This window comes from Poecilia reticulata, chromosome 6 (assembly GCF_904066995.2).
Source record: "Poecilia reticulata chromosome 6, P_reticulata-male-v2, whole genome shotgun sequence".
NCBI classification, from domain to species: domain Eukaryota; kingdom Metazoa; phylum Chordata; class Actinopteri; order Cyprinodontiformes; family Poeciliidae; genus Poecilia; species Poecilia reticulata.
In genome coordinates, this window is record NC_088835.1 from 1,026,673 (window position 1) to 1,046,192 (window position 19,520).

Consider the following 19,520-nt stretch of genomic DNA (forward strand, 5'->3'; position numbering starts at 1 on the left):
TATTTAAATGGGTTCATTTTTCAGAGGGATACACAGCGAGGGTATTGTGATTTTAGCTACCAGTAGCAGGAGAACGGAGCTGCGCCAAGAAGCTAACAAACACTGAATAGAAGAAGAGCTGCCATCGATACAGTTGCAGCCAAGCATGTGTTAATGTTACACAATACAGTTTTACCAAGTTGCTTAAAGTCTAAACTGGCATTATTGTGCATTTAAGGTGTAAAGTTTACCTTCGACCAAACACCCCCCAAGGCATCCCAGCGCACTCCCTTTTTTAAAAATGTTCACCAGCGCCCCATGCCGTCCTCTGAACGCCCCATGGGCAGCGGTACCGCCCACGTTGAGAACTGCTAATTTAGAACAACCACATGCTAGCAGCAGGCACGACGGATAAATGTTTTCAAACTCATATAATGCAGCTTTTAAGTTGAGGGCTGTCGATCTGGCACTACAGGAGGGAAATAGAGCCGCTGCATTTAAGCTCGGTGTGAACGAAACCGTGGTTCGGCTTTGGAGACGGAGTGCTGCGTCCTTAATATATCCAGCAGATTTATTAGGACGCAGCCCTCTGCTGGGTCCTTATGGAAAACCGAGAGCAGCTTCCAGTTTTTTTTGTCTTATTTTTAAAAAAAAATTGAAGGTGCTAGTATGGTATGCTCTATAGTCCAAAAAATATGGTAATTGGTTTTAAAATATTTTTTGAAAATGAATTATCTGCAAATAATGCCATCTTCGAGTGTCTGCGGTAGCAGTGACTAGCGGCGTAATCATGTAATTTTCTTACCACTAGATGGCAGTAGGTGCAGAGCATTTTACATTAAAACGAGAATTATCCATCCATCCATCCATCCATTTTCTTGCACCCTTTTTCCCTCAGTGGGGTCGGGAGGGTTAAAACGAGAATTAGTGATGCATGAATGTTACAGGTAACAGTGAGAGCATTGTATCTAGCAAGACTGACGACAGTGATGGAAAAGGCAGTGAAGCTCAGCAGTAGTTGGAAAGAACATGAGTCCATTTCCCACAACTTATCTGTGTGAAGGGAGCTTCTTAAGCCTGGCTACTATAAAAACTAAAACCAGAGAGAAACTGAAATCTTCTATTTCTGCCAGGAAATCAGCTGTTTTCATCCAAACATGCACAGGTTTCACACTAGGTGGGTAAAATATACAGATATTGACATTTTATACATGCAACTCTTCATATTGTAACTGAATATGAAGTGAAATGTTTCCCAAATATTATTGCTTCTTTCAGAATAAGAATTATTTTCTGTATTCCAGCTATAAGAATGCTTGTGGATTAGTCTGTAAAACATTTTGACGTTTTCTACAACTTCTTTAAATTTAACACCACAGTGTTGTGGCTGTTCAGGGGTATTTTTGAAGTGGACATGTGAAGTGCAATTTGAAATAAGAAATGTAAAATGTGATAAAAATAAATTTTTGTGTTTATTTGATTGAGACTTTGATAAGAATGACTATATATGTATAGGTGGCTACAGAGTATCTTTGTTTACATGTTTGGTTGGTGGTGTGCCTCGAGATTTTTTCAATTAAAATAATGTACATTCGCTCAAAAAAGGTTGAAAAACACTGGTCTAGGTGAATACATGTGTATTTTGAAACGTGTAACTTATTAAACTTAGAAAAAAAATAGTTTAATTCATCATCCAAATATTTACAGTTGGGACAAATCAGGAATTTATTATTGATTGTTTAAGAAGTTTTCAAAAAAATTTTTTATAATTAATAAGCAAGATCATTTTGATTAATCTTTTCTTTAACCTAATCTTTTCTAATTAGACTTTGAACTAGGGGTGCACCAATAAATTGGCCGGCCAATAAATTGCCCCCAGTTTTCTTAATTTTAGGAGATCAGCAGTCACCCAGTCTTATCTACCTCAGCAAAGAGCTGACTGACTGACCCCCCATCATTGGTGCACCCCTGCTTTTAACAGGCATTCAAACAGTGGTTTAATGTCATGAAAAGTTTTAGTTAATAAAAGCAGTCTTCTGTGTTTTAAGAGTGTAGGATGGCATGGAATAAGAGACTGTTTTGTGTCTCCACACAAGTCCAGGCAAAACGTGCAGTATTTAATATTACATACTATACATGTTACCTCCTACAAAACAAGAAAAATAATTCAGCAATATGTGTTTTTCAATAGTAAGAGGCGGGTGCTCAGAAAACTGTTCTGGTAATCTAAAGCATATCTAAGAAGTACCTCCAAATGACTGAAACTTTAACAAGACCAGATGGAGGGGTGGAACCCTCTGCCAACCAGGAAACATGTACAGTGATGTGTTTTGAGATACATAAGATGGATAATCTAAATCATTTTTAAATCTGCACAAACATCAGTTATAAAGTTTCAACTATCCCACCCAGTAGGTGACATTCACAAGTATTAATCCTCAACCAATTAGCAGCTTGTTGTAGCACCTCCAACTTCCTTCAGCACCCACCAGTGACCCGCCCTCACCCCAACCCTCACCCCCACCCCTCGCTGTCCTGTTAAGACAGCAGCAAGACGTAATCTGTGATCGTTTTGGACATAGTAGGTGAATGGATGGGCTGATCAAGAGTGGGACAGGTCAACATTGTGACAGAGAATGCTGGACATCAGCTGTATTGTTAGGGACTTGTTAAAGCACTGGAGGAGTTAGAATCAGGTGGAGATCCTCCTGTTAAACCGTGACAAACTCTGTGAAGCCAGCGCTGGGCTAAGAATAGCAGATGGTCCAGATATAGAAGGCAGGGCAAAGACAAGGCATCAAGAGTCAACCATACACATTTCCAGGCAGAGCCCTGTTCGTTTTAGATGTACCTCCTACAACACAGCTGAAATAATGGCTGTGTTGAGGCCGGGAACTGAACCAATCTGTTGGATCTGGGCTTTTTGAACCCGGGAACATCTAAAACATGCAGGACACCCGGAGTTACACACCGACTTCACTAAATCTGTCTTGGTGCACAAGCTGAATTTAAGACAACTTGAGGACTGACAAAATATACTTTCTACGGTGGATTTAATTTCAAGGCTCATTTGATTAATTGGATTTTTTTTTTTTTACATTACATTATATTATGTAGATTGTGGAATTACCAATAGAAATCAAAGATTTGACTTTTTTTTTTTTATCTTAGTCTTCATTAAAAGCTTGATTTAGGTATCCTCTAGATTAGCCAAACCTCACCACCAGATGCTTGAATATCAAATGTGACAATGGATAGTATTGTTCACTAAAGTTGCGCTGTTCTTTTTCTAGCTGGAGATGGAGAAGCTTCAGCTCCAGAGTCTGGAGCAAGAGCACCGCAAGCTAACAGCACAGCTAAAGGACGAACGTGAGAAGAATAAGCACATTGTCATGATGCTGGTGCGCGAGTGCAAGCAGCTTGCCACTCGGGTGGTGGAGGAGTCGCAGCGCTTCGACGAGATTCAAGCTCGCCTGGATGAAGAGAGTCGCACCTCTGGCCGGCTGCAGGAGGAGCTGGGCGGCGAGCGCCAACGTAGCCAGCAGATGGAGGCCAAGATGGAGAAGCAGCTGTCAGAATTTGACACAGAATGCGAGCAGCTGCGAGCCAGGCTGGGACGAGCGGAGGCAGAGAGTCAGGGCTTGCAGCAGCAGGTGGAGCAGCTCAGAACTGAACGGGGTGATGAGAAAGATGACGCTGCTGTTGCTTCACCTGCTGCTGCGGCCGGAGGGGAACCTGCTGCTGCCACCAGTACACCACCCAAACCCAAAGCTATGATATCTGTATCTATAGCCACGGAGTCCATAAGCTGTCAAACAGCATCTTGTCAAACAGACGTGCCCCTTACTGAGGCTGAGGGTCCTAAGAAGACTCCCCTCTCTATACCTGCCAAACCAGCCCCTGCCAACTATGTGGGTCTTAGTTTGCCAAAGACGACTGGAAGGGGGATTGTCCACAGCAGCTCAGGAGGATTGGCACAAACAGAAAATGGCTCAGAGGGCCAAACTCCCCACGGCCTACCCACTGGGGTGAGCCCCCGCGTCCAGGCAGCCCGCTACAAGTTTCAGGAACAGGACCAAAATGGAACGGCATCTCAGAGCCCGCCGGCCCGTGACCTTTCCCCAACCAACCGCGACAACTTTGCAGCCAAACAGCAAGCGCGTCATACTGTGACGCAGGTCTTGTCGCGCTTCACCAGCCCCCCCACAGGAGGAGCCGGACCCCTCCGTCCGGGACTGCCCCACTCCGCCTCAGAGGGCGGACCCTTCCCCGGCCGCCTGAGCCATCCCATCGGCCTCAAGTCGCCCACAGTGACCAGGATCGACCGGGGGAACCCTCCTCCCATACCTCCTAAAAAACCAGGGCTTTCCCAGACCCCCTCACCTCCTCATCCGTCCATCAAGGTAGTGGGGGACAGCAGTCGCTCCCCAGGGGCCGGCCTGAAGCCTGCCACACCCCAGCTGCCACCAAAACCTACCCTGGACCTGGTCCCAGCCCTGACTGCCTCTCAGGTGGGTGCCTGCCCCCGCTCGCCAGTGCCCGGTCGGGGGCCTCAGCGGCAGGCAGCAACAGCATGCGCAGAGTCCCCCCAAGACATCAGTTCTGCCACTACTGTCAGTAGTCCCTCCTCCATACACCCTCCCTCCACATCCTCCTCCATTAGTGCTCCATCTTCCTGTAGTTCCCGTGCCTCAGCAGGCAGCCCCCTGGCAACAGCATCAGGTAACGGGGGCTCCTACAAGCTCTGTCTCCCTCCAGCTCCTACTGCTGCCTTTTTATTTTCCTTAACAGTCTTTCAAACTGACCTTTGTACTTGTCCAGGATAGCAAAGCATAGTGATCAAGTCACACTTGAATACCTCATAGGCCAAGTCTGATGTTGCTCACTGCACTTTCCCTTCACTCATCTCTCTTCCTCTAATAAGTCCTGGTGTCTGGGCAGCTCTCTTATCACATGTCACCTCAGCCATGTCAGCATCGCACGCTGACAACTTTGGGGCAAACTGAATATAATGTTGAGCCGAGGCAGCCAGAGGTCCTTGGTTCTCCTGTGTATTCTGATTGGTTTGGCCTTTCTATAAGTAACCCCTGTCCTCTCTGAAGCTGATGCCAGAGGCTGCTTTCTCCTTCCCTTCCCTTCCCTTCCTCCAGTTCTTATGGCATGCCATCATCAGTTAACTTTGAACACTGTTTTTTCTGTCTCATCTTTCATGAATGTGAGCTACTAACAAATTGTTGTTAAACATTTCAGCAATTTCATTTTTGCTGTTGTATGTTTTCACTTGCTATGATTAAAAATAATAATTTTTTGTTCATTTGTTCAAAGGTTTTACTCATTTTACTACAAACCCTAATCAAGTGGTATTCATATTGTCTTGTTAACTTTTTCGCTTTGCTTTAAATCTGAAAGAAATGATAATAAAAGCTCTAACAGCAGTCGTTACTAAATATATTCTAAAACTTTCCTGTGGAATGTTACAAAGTGTGTATTTTGAATTAATTAATGTACATTCATGCCCTGTTTTAAAGTACACATGCACACACACACACACACACACACACACACACACACACACACACACACACACACACACACACACACACACACACACACACACACATATATACATTATTAATAGTATTGTTGATTCAAAATTAATATTAATCACAATTTTCATTCTTATTTATCCCCTTGTTGCTTTTCAACATCACACGCAGCATGCTCCCCCACTCCGACTTTATTACTCTTATATAATCTCTTTAATCGTGTTTGCAAGACACTATTATCATTGTCTTTTTCATTTGGTTAAAACAATTCATAATTTTGTCAATATTCAATTAGATGATGTATGTATTACTGTGGGTGACGGACTGTTGTATAATAATATAACTTATCTACAGTGCCTTGCTAAATTAATTATAGACCTTGAACTTTCACAAAATTCCTCACAATACAAAGACAAGCGTTAATGTGTTTTATTAAGATTTTAATAGAATAGAAACAAGTAATTTTTAATTGTGAACGGAAACAAGAATAATATACAGTTTTCAATTTTTTTTACAAATACAAATCTGTTGAAGGGTGTACCATCCAGCCCTTTTTACACTGATGCCTCTGAATAAAGTCAATCAATTTGTCCCAAGCAAATATTAGTAATATTTGTCCTGGCTTTATCCCAAACCAGGCTAGGCATAAAGTTGTGGTTTAAACTCTGTTTAAAGCAGGGTTGTGTTGTAAAGGAGTATCCCAGGTTTTGAGCATTTTAAGGAGCAGTTTTTATGTTAGCGAGCCCACACTAACAACAAGAAACTATTCAAATGCTTTGCACATTATCTTGAATACACCATGTCCATGTTGAAGCATGATAATGGTAGCATTATGCTGGTGGATACCTTTCTCCAGCAGGGATAACGAAGCTCGTCAGGGTTGATGAGGAAGTGGGTGGAACTAAATACAACTTAGAGAATATAAAAGTGTTTGAATGATCCAATCAAAGTTCAGACCTTAATCCAGTTCAGTTTTTTCTAGACTTGAATGTAACTTTTTGTAAATGCTCTCCATCCAGTCCAAGAATTCACTTAGGAGCAAAATCTAAAATATTTTCAGGTTTTTATTTGTAACAAAAACTTGTGAAAAACACGTGAAATGTTCCTTCCACTTGGCATCTATCTGCTACTTTTTGTTGATTTGTGACATAAATTTGTAAATATATTCACAAAAATGAGTTTGTAGCAGAAAGAAATGTGAAAAAGTTCAAGATGTATGATTGCTTTTGCGAGACACTTTATTTACTTTGACTTTGCCAGATTTGGTTGTTTCTAGAAGAGCCAGCACCTAGACCACATGCTTTGAGCAAAATGTAAAATTAAATCTTCAAATAAGTTCTGAATCAGCATTATAGGCCTGTCACGATAAATGATAAATCAATTAATCGCACGATAAATTAAACCTATCGACCTCATTTTAATTATCGACTTTATCGTCTCTTCCTGTCTTTTTTTCTGTCTGTTGATGACACTGAATGAAAAAAGGCTCAACTCCGGTGATCTTCCTTAGTGTAATGTCCAGAGCACACTACAAGAGTGGTTGGCGGACTGGCAGCCCATTTTCAAAACCTGACAAAAATCCTAGGTATAATGGTTCGATCTGGTTGTCGTGCCGTGTGGTGTCCAGCCACATGGGCACAAAATAATGGCTACAAGTCCAGTTAACTAATTTTAAAACCAGGCATCAATCAATGCTTTATTAGAATCTACCTGTGATGCATGTGGCTAGAGTCAGCATAAAGTCCTGACTGAATGAAAATCAAATAATCTATTTATGTCACGTTAACGAAGAATAGCTGAAAACCTACCGGGTTTATCAACTGCGGTAGCAATTTGGCTCCAGTTCCTCCCCTTGTCATTTCTATATTCTTTGCACGAAATGTTGAATAAATATTAATGTTGTTTCCACATATCACCTCCAATGTCAGCTGGACTTTGGGTTGCGCCGTGTCAGCTGTTTGGGATTCCCCTCCGTAATTTCCCCTCAGAAAGCACGGAGGAGAATCCGCGCTTTCTGATTGGCTACCTGTCACATTCAACGGGCTGCATTGACGCTTCCAGTCGGGTGAAATCCCTGATTTAGATCGGAGCGGCCAAAACGATCCACCGTAACCCGCTACACACTACAGGATGATCGGTTACGAAATCACCAGCGACAATCTTAGATCGGCCAACAATCTAAGATTGTCATAAGGGGAAAATAGGGGCAAAAGAAATCGTGTAGTATGAACTACTGCATCAGGTAGTCGGATGTGCCCATCTTCTCTATTTAAATCTTGTGATTACTGAAGGGCAATATAGTATACAGATTTCATATCTGCACTCTTTTGGTTGAATGCAGTATTTATTTCCATTTTGGCTTTTTGTTGTTTAGCTTTTATTCAAGTAGGTTTTTTGTTAATGGGGACTGAGAATCCATTTTATTTTTGTTTTTGGTTGTTTTGTTTATTTAGTTATAGTTCCAGTGTTATGTGTTCTTTTGAAAATAAAGTGTATCTATGGCAGAAAACCGCATGCATTATCAGTCATTTCCATTAAATCAGTGTCAAAAGGTCTCAAAACAATATTATCGTTTATTGCAATAATTTTTTAGACAATTAATCGCTTGGCAAAATTTGTTATCGTGACAGGCCTAAGCATTAATTGGATTTGCGCAACAGATCTGAAGTTGTGTGACAATAAAACAGGTAGCTTCTTCTTAAGCTGGCCAACCCGACGAGCTCACTGATAATATATACATTAATTGGTTTAATCAAACAGTTTCAAAATCTTTGCAGTTAGCGGACTTAATCATAATAGATCTAGTTGATATGTTTCTGATTCAGTTTTGAAAAAAGTAGCAGTATTAGTTGTTGTTTTTAACACTATTGTAAAAGTGGCTATTCGCTAAACAGCAAAAGTATTTTCTAACATTTTTCTGTCTGTCTTGCTGAAATAATTTTACATAAAATGTGTCATTTTCCCCTAACAAGTTCCGATTATGTTTTTCAGGAATTTTGTGATTTTTATCAATGTTGCTAAGTGATTAACATATTCCTGGAATATGTAGCTGTTTGTATTTTGTCTTTGTCTTTGTATTTTGCTGTCTTTTATTAGATGTACTACAGCCATGTACAGACCATTGTCATCTGCTAGCTCTAAAAAATGGTTTGCATATATTTGACTATATGTGTAATCAGAAAGAAGTTATATAATTTTTTACAATGCAAAGATTTTTAATGAATAAATCTTTTGCGTTTAAATATAGATTTTCAAGCACTTGCTGCTTCTTCCTTTTGACTGAACAACAAAAATAGGAGATTCTAAGTCTTTAAAGTTCCTCTATTGGTCAGAGTTATTAGCCCTCCTGGTGACCTCACACAAAACTTAATATTTCTACAGAAAGTACCATAAAGAACACTTTTTATACTTTTACTGTCCCCAAAAGACAAAGACAAAATCTCCACAGTGTATTTTATTTATATTTAGAGTTTTGTATGACCAGGGGAACCTTGAACTTTACCTGCAAAGGTTGAAGCATATCTGTTTCTAACATTAAAAGTGATTAGCTTGATAAAATTCCAATCATATCTAGGATCAAGTTTAGGATTATGAAGTTTTGTCTGATCCTTCGTCACTAGGACATGCAGTTGCATGCGCATGAAATATTGTTAATTTTATGTTTTCGTCATTATGCTTTGCATTTTTCCAAGTTGCCTTCTTGTTCTTGAACTTGTTTGACTGTTCAGTGGTTGGTTTGAACAATGTTTTTCTGCCCACATGTTAGACTGATGAATTTGATGCTTCAGTTTTTGGCCTGAAATGTTTACATAGGAGCTTGCTCTGTAAAATGTGTGTGAAAACTGAACGTTTTCTCCTTCCCTTCCACCTTCTCGTGCCCTTGCTCTCCCTTGCTCAGCACTTCTAGTCTCACTCCTGGTCTTCCTCGTCCTAGTTTAACCTGTACTCCCCCTCCTCCTCCCTCCACCCTGCAGGCTGGTGTCCCTCCATAGTCTCCTCTCTAAGTAGCGGTGGGCCTGCTGCCCTGGACAGTAGGCACCTCCTGCTCCTCCAAGCTGCTTCCCAGGGAAATGTCACTTTATTGTCAATGCTGCTTAACCAACCAGACTCGAACGGAACCACCATAACATGTATCACTCCTACCACCTCACCCACTGACATCGCCTCTACCACTACTTTGGAAACTTCGCCCCATCTTCTTGACCCAAACTTCCACCTCGGTCACAACCAAACTTCTGCCTTGTTTGCTGCTGCTCAGAATGGACAAACTGGTAAGTAAAACTTCACTAGTCGTAATCTTTTGTTGAAAGCTGATGATTTTGGCAGTTTGCTCATTTATAACTTCTCACTTGTGTATAAACCTGTTGACTGGCAGCAGGTAGATGTCTAATGACCTGGTCTGCTTATAGGGAATAAAACACGTCATTGATTGTCTGCTTCAAGTGAAACTATCATAGAAATCAGGGGTTTATTTTTGCTTCTATTTTTGCCTTTAATGTGGTTTAAGTCTGAAGAGCAGCTTAGAGTTAATGTAGAGCACACCAAAAAGAGGAGAAGGAAAAATAATAATACACCTAATATACACATAATAATTACACCATAGATTTCTTCATCTTGATTGGAAAACAAAGCAAGAACATAGTCAATACTTGCTCTACATTAAGCAAAAACTGTGACAACTGTATGTCTGCGTAAAATAGACATACATATACAGTTTATATGCCCCTTTTGGGCATATAAAATGTAGCATTTTTATTTACGTATTGGTGATTCAAATTGATGGGCTGATATTATAGAACTTACCAGTTGAAGAGAAGAACGGTGTGGCCGCAGGTTGAGCTGCACAGCCACTACGTTTACATGCAGAGATCAGACAGAGGTGGACTGAAGTGGTAACTGCGTGAGCTGTGGCTGATCCCATTATGTCTGCTGCTGTTAGATTGTGAAGGAGAATGCGGAGCTGTCTTGTGGGGAGATGTAACGTCAGCAAACATTACACGCTCATTCATCTGACAAACACAAACTACAAGAACTGAGCGATGAACTCCTTTGAAGATCTTTGCGTGCCTCTCTCTCTGCTGCTGGTTTCTAGGCTGACATGTTTGGTCATCATCAATCCATGATGGATGTTGTCCCTCAGACTAGAGCCTGAGGGACAAAAAAATCAAACAAACCTCATTCTGTCTTGCATTAATATTCTTAGATGTTTGTGCTTATAGATGCCTCAATCCGATACTGATATCGCACCCCAATATGGAAAACTATTCTAGATTGGGTATCAGAGACAATATGCCCCTTCTATAAGACCAGATCTATTCAGTGTAATTCTATGCTATGTGCTCTGAGCAATATCATGCTTTAATATTTATTTTACATTATATTTAGAATTCCTAACTGCACTTTCTGAACCATTTGAAGAAAGGTTTGTTGCAGTTTATTTTTTTATATTTGACCAAGATAGTCAACCCATTGTTTTTTATCAGTTTCAATTTCTTTATTATTTATTTTACATTGACTGTTCTACACCTACCTGCTCTGACTGAACAAATTAAAGTTGTTTTTCCATTTTTGACCAAACTTGTGAAGCTATTGGTGTATTTAAGTATGCTGTGCTGATGCAGAGTTATCAAATAAATTTGTAATGTATTTTAAAACTCGAGAAGAATTCAGAACAAGTATTCAAAAAGGAACCTTTTCTGTGGTCAAGCCTGTTCTGATGCCAGGAAACATCCTAATCATGGGACAGGACGATGGACACCCCCTGTTGGGTCAGATCTTCCTTACTTTCATGGAACCAGCACAGCTTTGGCTCCAGGTCCCAGCAGCTCTTAGCTCTGGTTTGTCCTGATCTGAGCCATGGCCACCAGGCATTGTGGCCCCCAGAGGAGTTTCCTCTGAGACTCCCAGGCTGTTCTGCCAATTCTCTCTTTGGAATTCACAACCAAATTTTTAACAAACCCATCAAACTGAAATCCATCGATACATCTTTGATATTTCATATTAACTTTTGTGACAACAGTGTGTAAGTCTGTTTACTAAGCAAAGTTCATTTCACATTTTGACTTTTATGTGCAGAATGAATTGCATGAAGTATTTATACATGTAATGACTGTACTTTGTGTCTTCTGGCTTGTGGTTTTTTTTAATGTAAGTGTGGGTGCCTCTACTGATTTCGAGCCGGTTGCTACATCACCCCTCCTCCTCTGCTCTTCTCCCGTTCAGAGTGTGTGAAGCTGCTGCTGTCTGCAGGGCTGCCTGCTGACATTTTGGATGAAAATGGATTCACACCCTTACACTTTGCTGCCGCCCACGGCGACGCCAGGTGGGACTCATTTAAACGCTTCTGCAAAGGACAGACCTGTATCTGTCATTCTTTGTACTTATTATGAATCTTTTGACAACAATTAGTTAATCCAAATCAAAATGACTGATTTAATTAGTAGCTGATATCTTTAAAATAGTTGTCTATGATGAGATGCTGATATCTGTATCTGTCCCAATATTAAAATAAATTCTAGATCTGGTATAACAATGTGCCCGATCCATAAGGGCAGATCTATTCTGTCTAACTCTATGCTTTGTGCTCTGCGCAACATCATGCTTTATTACATTATATTCAGAATTGGTATTTTAGCTTTCTGAACTATTTGAAGGGTGTATTTTTGCGTTTTTGACCAAGGTTCTTTTACATTGGCTGTTCTACAACTAACTGCAGAGACTGAACAAATTCAATTAGTTTTTACATGTTTGACCAAGCTTGTGAAGCTATTTTCATATCTAATTGTGATGTATTTGTGCAGAGTTATCAAATGAATTTTCAATTCAGTATATTTATGTCTGTTTAAAAAACCAAACATTTTAAGTCAATTCAGCTTGCGATCAGTATCGATCGATACTAAACCTCTGATATCGATATAATAATTGGTCTCGGAAATGGAAAAATGGATCAGTTCATCCCTAACTATGATGTTGAAGACTGGATAGGTTGAAGAAATTAGATGGCTTAGAGTCTTGATATAAAGTGCTATCACCACCTGGCATTAGATGGATCTGCCACATGGAATCTGACAAAGTTGATGTGAATTTATCATGTCTCATAAAGGTCAAAACCAAAAAGTCTATTGCTTAAAAAGGACGAAAAGTCTCTCAAATATCAAGATTATCAATCAGTTACTGTTCACTAAGTATGGCTCTTGAAAAAATTAAGGTGTTGCCAACAGCAACAAAAATGGTGAAAATAATGTTACACAAACGTAAGGTTTCTTCTCCTGTCTTGTGCCCCTTTATCTGGTTGTGACTCCCTCAAAACTCTTTCAAAGGTTTCTCCCCGTCTTGCTTTCCAATGTCTTTCTCTGTTTGCTTCTTTATTTGTTCTTTTCCTGCTTCTGCTTTCTTTTGTTCTGTTCTGCCCTTTGAATTATGACCAACCCTCCTTTTCAATGCACCCAGAAATCTCTTATGACATGGATCTCTTCTATAAAAGGTTCATTCATAGTCTGAGTTTAGGAACCCTGTTTATAGAAATGGAAAGCTCTACATGCAGGAGGAGGTTTTCCATTTTTAATTTGACCCATATTTCAATGGTGCCTCAGTCGTTTATTTAGGTAAATAAAGACCTGATGTCATCAGTTGTTATTAGACGTGGAAATAGTGTCCGATGCTCGGTGCCAACCTAAACGTTTGTGTTTCTGGTGAAATGAATGTAATTACGGTTCAAAGATTGTTGCTTCTGGTTGTCCACATAACACACACATTGTGTGACTGATGCAGTGGTGTTTAAAGGTTTGTTAAAAACGTCTTTCAAGTTTCAACCAAGCTCTGTCAGCCGAAAGACACGAGGTCGGCGCGGCTCGGGTGTGTTCAGCGCTGTAATATCCGATCACCATGGTATATATAGAGGGGGATGTTCAACTCCACCTCCCCTTCTCAAGTCCTAGTCACACACACATGCACACACACACACTTTCAAACAGCTTACTCAGTAATGTTCACTAGTTATTCTGTAGTCATGACTCAGTGGTACTGTGAACGGAGCGGCTCGTTTTTCCCAGGCATTTTCCTCTACTACCACTAAAAGGCTGAACTCTTCTCTGTTTGATTAAGTTTAAATACTGAAAATAAACTAAAACAGATAACGCAAATGATTACCAGAAATGGTGTCGTCATCTAAATTTTCTTTCGGCAAGGACTTGTGTGTCAGTGGAGTGAGGGACTCAAGTCTGCAACTTGGATTTAGGTCACACGTTAGCCAGAAATACAAAGACTCGACATTTGATTTAAACTCATAGTCCAGGAGTCTCATGAACAGTTTTTATGTCATGCAATGAGGGATGACAGTAAGCCTGTATGAGGAGAACGTAGAAGTAAATTATTAATGTTGCACCCTCTGTACAAATGTCTGGTTCTCATGGTAACAGTGTTTATTGTCGGTGAAAGAACTGTCCATGTTCCGTTCTTTTTATTTAGTGCCACTACCAAGCAAAAGTCACACCACATGCCTGAGATTAGTTTATTCTCCTGTCAAAGAGCGGGTTTGACAAATCAACATTATGATTATTAATGATTCAAAGCATCATGGTTATGGTTGTTGAAGCATCATAGTGACCTGAATGTATTTTAACAGGGTTTCCATGTCTTAAAAAGTCTTAAATTAATTTAAAAAAAAATGTAGGTTGACTTTAAAAACGTCAATCACCAGTTTTACATTTTGTCACGGTGGGTCTACTTAATCTCGTAAATTCTGTGAAGGTTTTTTTCTGGCGAGACTAGAGCAACGTTCATTTTACTCAAACATATACCTATAAAAAGTAAAATCAGAGAAACTGAACATTTTAAGTGGTCTTCTCATTTTTTCCAGAGGTGTGTATTTTTTTTTATTTTCCCCCAAAATAATTTCAGCTAGTTTTTGAATGAAGTCGTACAGGTGATAGGTAACATCAAAGTTGGGAAAATCTCAGAAAAGATTCACCATGTTTTTATTTTTTTTACATCACAAAACCATGCTATGTTGCCAGAGGTAATAGCCAAGTTTTTAAAAAACATAAATACACAGTTATATCTTAATGATAGCTCATGCATTTTCAAAAATAATTCACAGCAGTTGATTATTTTTTGCATGTTGACTTAAATCTTCTTAAAAAGTGGAAACCTGTTGAAATAAATGAGCACTAAAGATCAGGTTTAAATCTATAGAACTGTGACTGAGCCGGTCAACGATATTCTCCAGAAACTTGATGCATGTTATTAATTATAATATCTTAAAATGTGACGTGAGGAGAGTTGCTAACGTGGCGGTTGTCCCTGCAGCTGCGTGGAGGTTCTGCTGGCGTCCAGAGCCGCTGTGGACCCGGTAGCAGCCCAGGGCCAGACTCCCCTGTTCCTGGCCTGCGAGGCAGGAAGCCTGGACTGCGCTCAGGCTCTACTGACCGCAGGAGCCAATCGCTCACTCACCAACACAGTAAGGCTTCCTCTGCCATCCTGCCATTCTGTTGTGACTCACGTGGTTTATTATGTGGTTTCTGGTACAAATGAAAAAACTTTCCTCTGAATAACAAAATTTGATATTATTAGTATATTTTATTGTTTTTTTTTGTTTGTTTGTTTTTTTGTTTGGTTTCTCTATTTTTTTGGGTTGGGATTACCCATCCTGTCTCCTGACTGCTCGTTACTACATAGTAACACTCTTTGTTTCACACTCACTCGCTCCACACAAAGGATTTTAAGTAGTCTCCGAGGTTTGGTCGTCTGAATCGTGCGAGCCCATTGATGTACTGGCTTTCTGTGTCTCCATGGTAACCATAAGAGCTCAGTGAGTTGCTGTGGCAGCATGCGATGAGCCCCTATATTTAGTTACTTTCTTTGTTCTATATTTAACCCGCTGTTTCTGCTGTGCTCTGTAACATATCCGACCTCCGAAGCACTAACATATTTTAGGCCTAAACAAATATGTTGGCCAAATTTTTATTTAATTTTTTTGTTAAAAACAATAATTTAACATTCAAATAGTAATCAGTACAGTCTGAAATTAGCCTGGAATGTTTTAAAATGCTGGAAACTGCATAGTCGGTGATTCTCAGAATGGTTTTAAGGCAGTTGTTCTGACAGCGTGCTGCAGATGCTGAGACAAGAGGCTAAGTGTGGAAAGCTGTGTGTGTTTTAATGTTTATCCCCTTGTTTTTTTCCTGAAACATCAAGATTATGTGTCCTAAACAAAGTTCCAAATGGAAACCATGACTCCACCTCACTGTTTTAATCAACACGTCATCCAAATTCTACTGGCTAAATTATTTCTACCCTGTTGACTGCTTCCGTATTTTAAAGCTGTTCATCCACAAACGTCAATGTATTTATTGGGATTTTTAAATGATAGACTGACACTTCTTGCAGAATCAGGATCAGAATGCTTTGTTTTTGTTGTACAAAAGCACAATTATGCAAAAACATGGAAAATAATGAATCTACTCACATTTAATTGGATAATGGGTTGTAAAGACTTTTGCAAGGCGCTGTGGACTCAGTGTGTTTATTACTCCACATGTAAATGTTTTAGAGGAAATGTAAACCAGTTAGCAGGTTAGGGAGCTGGAACGCCAGTGCCAAGAAAACAGACAAAGGGGGCGCTAAAAACAAGCTGATCCAAAGCTCTAAAAAAAACCTGCAGAAACTTAACTACTTCAGCGCAAGTGAGAAGTTAGAATGAAGCCAAGTCAGGGCAAAGCGGGACAGATGTGGTGAATTGTAAATATTACACTCTGAACATTCTCAGAATATCCAGTCCACACCACATTTCATTAAAATATATAATGTTTCCATGAAGATAATTCTACCGTACTCTGCTTTTTTAATTTTTGGATAGGAACCAGTTTAGATATGAGAGTAAAGTAGAGATAGTTTCAAAAGAGATTTTTCCCCCCAGTTTTTTGACCATGTGAGTTTAATCAATGCTGAGGATTCTCAATAGAAGTATTTTATTTAATCAGTTTTATATATTCTTCACATTTCACATATTCGTCTTATTGATAATAAATGTAGAACAATTGGTAACTCATTGGGATTTTGTCTGTTGTATCTGATAAAGGATTCTTATCTGTATTTGAAAATAACTTCAGAGCTGAAAAATAGATTAGTACATAAGGAAAGAATTCACTCCACGTTAATGAGCACATAGATTATTTGATCAAAAGTGATGACAGAAGAGACAAATCAACATGGTAGATTTGTCTCCAATCTACCATTGGAGACAATGGTAGATTGGACATTATGTCATTATGTCATTCACATAATGACATAATGGTCATTATGTGAATATGCTACATTTCATTTAATTCAAACATAACCTCTGTACAGGACGGCTGCACAACGCTGCATGCTGCTGTCTGCTCGGGACACGTAGACATACTCCGTCTCCTGCTGCACCACGTCGATCCCTCCGACGCACTGGACGGACCAGCCCTGTCCGCCGCCCTCCTGAACCAGGCCAACAGTGACGGCTGGACCCCAGCACACATGGCCGCTGCCTTGGGCCTCAAGGTAAAACGAACGGACCCACACCGAGCATCGGCTGCACCGATTTCAGAAAAAGTTCAGTTTTCTGGCTGATCACCGGTCCTTAAAAAGCCTGCCGACAAATTCGATTCCTAATTTGTCCAATACTAATTTTTTTTGTCTGAAATGTTGCTTAATATAACAAGAAAGTCACTGAGTTGGTTGATTTTTAGAACTTTGCTCACATTCAAGTGTCTCCCAAAATTAAGGAAATCGGGGCTGAATGAACATGCTGCTTTCTAATCTACTGGAGGATTTAGTATTTTTTATCAGTTGTGGCAGTAATTGACTCATCATAGGTTTAAAAGAACCTACAATGAACTTAATTTAACACCTTTTAACTGTATTTAGGGAAAGTTTCCCTCTACAAAAGAGCAGGTTTTTGTTAAACCGAATGTCTGTGGATGGAGAAAGAGAGCAGATGATTAGAGTGAGCTAAAACATTTTCTCCTGTTAATTTCAGTAGAGCAGAGCTGCAGTTAAAAACTGTGGCTAAACCCACAGAGAGAAGAGGTTTGGACGGCTCTGCCTTTACTGTGTGTTAAAATGCAGTCAGATTCCTGTGAAGGAAACACACTTTCCCACCACTGCTGCTGTGTGTCTGCTTGCGTTACAGCAGCACTTTAGACTTGTGTCATCGTTCAACACAGAAACATATCATACGTTTGATATTTTACTAGATTTATTCCAAAATTTGGGACAAATGTGGGAGCTTTCTGCTCCAAGCGACGTCATGCTTTATTATTTATTTTCTATTATATTTATAATTACTAATCGCACTTTCTGAACCATTTAGAGGTTTGTTGCAGTTTATTTTTGCATGTTTGACCAAAGTAGTCAACCTTTTGTTTTTGTCACTTTCACTTTCTTTATTATTTATACTTTTCGTAGAATAGAATAGAAATACTTTATTCATCCCAGACAGGAAATTACTGTGCAGTTGCAGCATACATATACACACAGATCAAGTTACCAATAAAAATAAAAAACAAAATAAAATAAAATATAAAAATGCTTTGAAATGTAGAATGTAAAATTCTGTACAATATGAACAGTGAATATTAATAATCCGTACAATAGTGCTTTGTGAACAATCTGTACAAGACAAATCTGTACAATGGTGACTTAACGTTTATTATACAAAGTGATAGCCTGTGGCAGGAAAGATTTCCTGTATCTGTCCCTACGACAACGGAGCTGAAGCAGTCTGTGCGAGAAAGTGCTCCGCTGTCTGTCCACTGTGTGGTGGAGAGGGTGCAGCTTGTTAACCAGGATAGACAACAGCTTCTTCATTGTCCTCCTCTCCACCACATTTTCCAGGGTCTCCAGTTTCAGTCCAAGTACAGAGCCAGCTTTCCTGATGACCCTGTTCAGTCTGTTAGAGTCACTGGCTCTGATGCTGCTTCCCCAACACACAACAGCAAAGAAAATGGCACCGGCAACAACGCTGTGGTAGAATATCTCCAACATCTTGCTGCACACATTAAATGATCTCAGCTTCCTCAGGAAATAGAGTCCGCTCATCCCCTTCTTGTACACAGCGTCAGTGTTGGATGTCCAGTCTAGTCTGTTGCCGATCACCACTCCCAGATATTTGTAGTCCTCCACCTCCTCCACCACCTCCCCCTTAATCTTCAGTGGCTGTGAAGGCGTCTTCGTCCTCCATTGGCTGTTCTACTTCATAAGAGGCTGATAGAAAAACTTAAAGTTGTGTTGTTTCCGTTTGACCAAGTTTGTGAGACTATTGGTGTATGTAAGTGTCTGTACTAGTGCAGAGTTATCAAATAAATTTGTGATTCATTACATTTAAGTTTGTGTTTAAAAAAAAAAAAAAGACACATTTTAAGTCAATTCAGCTGTTTTTCTGTCCTCTGATATCGTATTGGAGGTGAAAAAAGTGCAGCTCTAGTTCAAACTTCATACCTTTCATCCTAACACATTATCTCTAGATAAAACAGACATAATATTTCACAAAATTCACTTCATTCTTGTGCATTTAGAGCCTCTCGTTAACTTGTTTTTAGATTCTTCAGAACATGTGGAACGATTAGGAACAGTGTCATACATGTTCGGTCATACATGTTCACATGCTGCTTATACCACTATGTTCAGTGTGCTTAGTTCATATTATATGTGATAAATCTGTCCATACTTGTTTCATTTTAATCTGATCGATAAACCTTTTCTTCTTCACCTGAGTAAATCCTCTGTGAATCATCCACCTGCTCCATCTCCACACCAACAGCTAATGGAGTTTCTGTCCTTAGAGGACAACATTCATCAGACTGCATGCAATACGAATTAAGAATCTGTCTTCACGCTTAATCTTATTCAAATTACAGTTACTTGAAAGAGAGACAGCTTTTGTCTTGCGCTCATCTGATTTATTGGTGTGTGTGTGTGTGTGTGTGTGTGTGTGTGCGTGTGCGTGTGTGTGCGTGTGTGTGTGTG

At 39.8% G+C, this 19,520-nt stretch overlaps 1 protein-coding gene across 6 annotated transcripts in view; it reads left to right on the forward strand.

The window, feature by feature from the left end:
* The window catches only part of cttnbp2 (cortactin binding protein 2), a 93,098-nt gene that overhangs the window by 56,079 nt on the left and 17,499 nt on the right, over positions 1–19,520 (forward strand). For 3 of the 6 annotated variants that reach the window (XM_081607600.1, XM_081607599.1, XM_081607601.1), the window contains exons 4-9: positions 3,273–4,701; positions 9,500–9,796; positions 11,748–11,847; positions 14,832–14,982; positions 16,872–17,054; positions 18,390–18,521. In XM_081607600.1, coding sequence (XP_081463726.1) covers positions 3,273–4,701; positions 9,500–9,796; positions 11,748–11,847; positions 14,832–14,982; positions 16,872–17,054; positions 18,390–18,521 — 2,292 coding nt within the window. The remainder of the gene's footprint in view (positions 1–3,272; positions 4,702–9,499; positions 9,797–11,747; positions 11,848–14,831; positions 14,983–16,871; positions 17,055–18,389; positions 18,522–19,520) is intronic. The other 3 variants (XM_008410654.3, XM_017305253.2, XM_008410656.3) reach the window with 1 other exon arrangement.